General features: G+C 34.1%; 1 protein-coding gene across 1 annotated transcript; it reads right to left on the reverse strand.

The window, feature by feature from the left end:
- Nucleotides 1–1919: 1919 nt before the first annotated feature.
- LOC116122706 (replication protein A 32 kDa subunit A-like) lies at nt 1920–3341 on the reverse strand. Its single transcript, XM_031408524.1, has 6 exons — nt 3211–3341; nt 2946–3024; nt 2711–2812; nt 2551–2630; nt 2140–2208; nt 1920–2054 (listed from the first exon to the last, which is right to left on the reverse strand). Exons 1-6 carry the CDS (start codon nt 3339–3341, stop codon nt 1973–1975), a joined length of 543 nt encoding a protein of 180 aa, XP_031264384.1. The 3' UTR covers nt 1920–1972.

The following is a 3341-nucleotide window of genomic DNA, read 5'->3' on the forward strand; positions in this document are numbered from 1 at the left end:
GGATGGTTTCCAGTGTCAGGACCTAACGAAATTTGGGTAAAACACCGACCAAAACTAAGAGCGATAGTCGATAATTGAGGGGTTCAATCAGGCAAGAAGATTAGAGGTTTTGATGTAGGGGTTAAAAGAATTGTAATGATGGTGTCGAGAGAAGTCGACGGCACCAAGAATAGGACAGAATTGCTTGAAATCGCCAATAGGATGAATTTGAAAAGTCAAGGATTATTTTAAATTTTCCGATGCGGTGAATTCATCATCTATTAATTTAATGATGAAAATCTGTAATTTATGAAAGCAAGATAGAACCAGTAGATTGGCCAATCGTTGGGTAGGAAAAGACGTTTACTCAAAGTGATATTATTAGAAGCCAGCAGCACATGCATCTGACTACTAGTCTCCCAAATGGACGATCCAGCTTCGCTTCAATTTTGGGAGACCGCCTATGTCATGATTTTATTTAGTGGGAACTCTTGCGGCTGAGGGCGTACAAGAGATTTCAGTCATTAAACAATCGTCGTACAATAATTAGTTAGATATAAACAAACAAATGGTCTCAAACACAAGCCTTTTTGATATTTGGGGTCCATAGGTGTTAAGGAAGAAGAAAAATGTCTGGCTATCTATTAAGATTGGTAAAGGCATTGCCTTAGTCGACATCAACCTTGGAGAAAAGATCTGGAATTTGCTGGTAGGATACCAATCGGAGGTTTTCTAACCAATGGCGTTAACTCAGCTTTGACAACTGTTCCTATGTAACGCCTACACTGATAGTGATGAAGCCAAAATAAAACATTGTACTCAAATACTAAAGCTGAAGAGTATTGGCTGCGTTTGTTTCAGTTTTGGGAATACTACTTTTAGTATTCCCAAAAAAGTTAAACAGTAAAATACCCAAAAACTCAGTGGCTCCGTTTGGTTCAAAATTTGGGGGTTTTAGGAAAAGTTTTTTGAAAAAAGTTAAAAAAAAAGTTGAATTGGGCGGGTATTACGATGTAGGATTTATAAATTAATAAAATATCCTATATATTTATTTTTTTACAAAATACCCCCTATAATAAAATGTTAAAAGTTAACAAAAATACTAAAAGTTGAATAATATTGGGAGTAGTATTTCCAAAAATCTGGGCTGCGTTTGTTTCAGTTTTGGGAATATTACTTTTAGTATTCCCAAAAAAGTTAAACAATAAAATACCCAAAAACTCAGATTTTGTTAACTTTTAATGTTTTATTATAGAAGGTATTTTGTAAAAAAATAAATATATAGGGTATTTTATTAATTTATAAATCCTACATGATAATACCCGTCCAATTCAATTTTTTTTTAACTTTTTTCAAAAAACTTTTTCCAAAACCCTCAAATTTTGAACCAAACGGAGCCATTCACATTGGCCGGCTAGAGATAGATGCCAAGTTATATCATTATCATCTAGATTAAATTTTGCAGTATTATTCTTGCAAGAACGAATTATTAAAGTAAATAACTACTTTGAAAAAGAAGTTTTTTTTCTAAATTATTGTTCAAGAACCAAAGAAACATAATGGAATCATATGAGATAGTACGAGATTGGAGTAATACTCTTGTATTTCCAATCCATCCAAAATTTAAAGAAATGCAGAGAACCCATTAAAGACTAGACAGAGTTTGATTGAAAGATTGTCAGTAATCCACATGCAAAATCATGTTTTGTTCCCCAAAAATTTACATAAAAGTGTAAAACTACCAAATACATGGCACTGTCTCCTGATATTCATAGTTTCAGAACACTGTTCTTTTAAATGACAACTAAGTAACATTACCATATAAAATTTCAAGTTAAACAAGTTCAATCCCTCACACTTGGATTTTGACTCTAAGTTTAACCATCTAAACAGAAACCTATATGAACAGACTTAAAAAGAAATAAAAATAAAGAAATATGAGGCGATCTTACATGCTTCACCAAACTCCAGCCAAGTTGCACCATTAAAACTGTTAACCACGTGCAAACTTGTAGTGAAATTCATCAATGGTAGAATAGATCAAACCTTCATTTTCAAGAGATACAATTGAATCCCTGGTGCACAATAGAATAAATTAAATAAATAAATTACTCACTCAAGATGGAAGCGAGAAAGAGAGGCATGAGTGAAAAAGATTACATGATCTTCTTCTCAGGTATTTTCAAATGCTGGGAAAGTTCAGTTATGTGCACTCCCCGTTCCCGTTCACTGCAAACAATAACCAATCCCTAAAGCTTTAATAAAGTGGAGGGAAATATGCACCAAGTGTATTAGTTAAGACAATCAGATGAACTTCTACATATATCAATTGTTTCTAAATCCCCAAAGCTTTAACAGTAACAACAAAAGCTCAGTAAAATCAAACACTAATAAACTGGATAGGAGGTGGAAATTAACTTGAAGAAATTATACCGAACAAAGTGAAAAACAGTTCTCAAAGAAAAAAAAAAAGATTTTCATACATAACTTGGCAATTTTCTGAAGCAAGCAATGGAAGGGAAGGGAAGGGAAATAAGCTCTATCGTAAGACAATTTTGGTGTATGACAAACCTGCTTGAAGGTTGCTGCAGATAGTCCAGAATCATTTGATCACAGTCCTTGAGTCCATCAATGCCAAATTGCGAAGAGAGCTGGGTAAAGGAAATTAGAATATTACGGAAAACATAGTGCTGCGCATGAAAAGTGAACTTTCTGTGGTTGGATTACATACATTATTTGAAGGGGCTGTCTGATAACCTTTTGTCCCGGTTCGGACAGGAGTGTGCAGTGATGAATCCACCACCTGAGGCTGATTAATTGACAAACCTTGCTGCTACAATCAGCATAAATACACGATCAATCCATAAAAGAAAAATGCCACAGACACGTGTAATACATAATCATCCAAACTGATACATGCATATATCACGTTGAGCAAAAAGTTTATTTGTTCTACTCATGAATACCTGTGATTTGGACTTCTGCGACTGGAAATATATGCAATCAATAAAGTGAAAAGTAACCTCATCAAAGCTCGTAACAGGCCTGAAAAGAAAAAAAGGAAAATCTACAGTGTATAAGACCACCAACTGCTACTGATAAACAAAACTTTCACACACAGGTCCAGCGAATGTAGCATAGGAAGCCAAACATTTCTTAAAAATTAAACACTTCCAGAACCACTATGTCAATTTGTCTATCCATATTGGTCCATAAATTGCAGAAACCAACATTTTACACATAAGAGAAGAGTAATTCAGCAGGTAAAAGAAAAGCAGTATGGCAGCTACAATGTCAAATATAGGCTCACCAGAAATTAAAAGAACTTTAGCTGTTTCTATCCTAGAATAAAGTGAATTCAT

Source organism: Pistacia vera, unplaced genomic scaffold (assembly GCF_008641045.1).
Source record: "Pistacia vera cultivar Batoury unplaced genomic scaffold, PisVer_v2 Contig1362, whole genome shotgun sequence".
NCBI classification, from domain to species: Eukaryota; Viridiplantae; Streptophyta; class Magnoliopsida; order Sapindales; family Anacardiaceae; genus Pistacia; species Pistacia vera.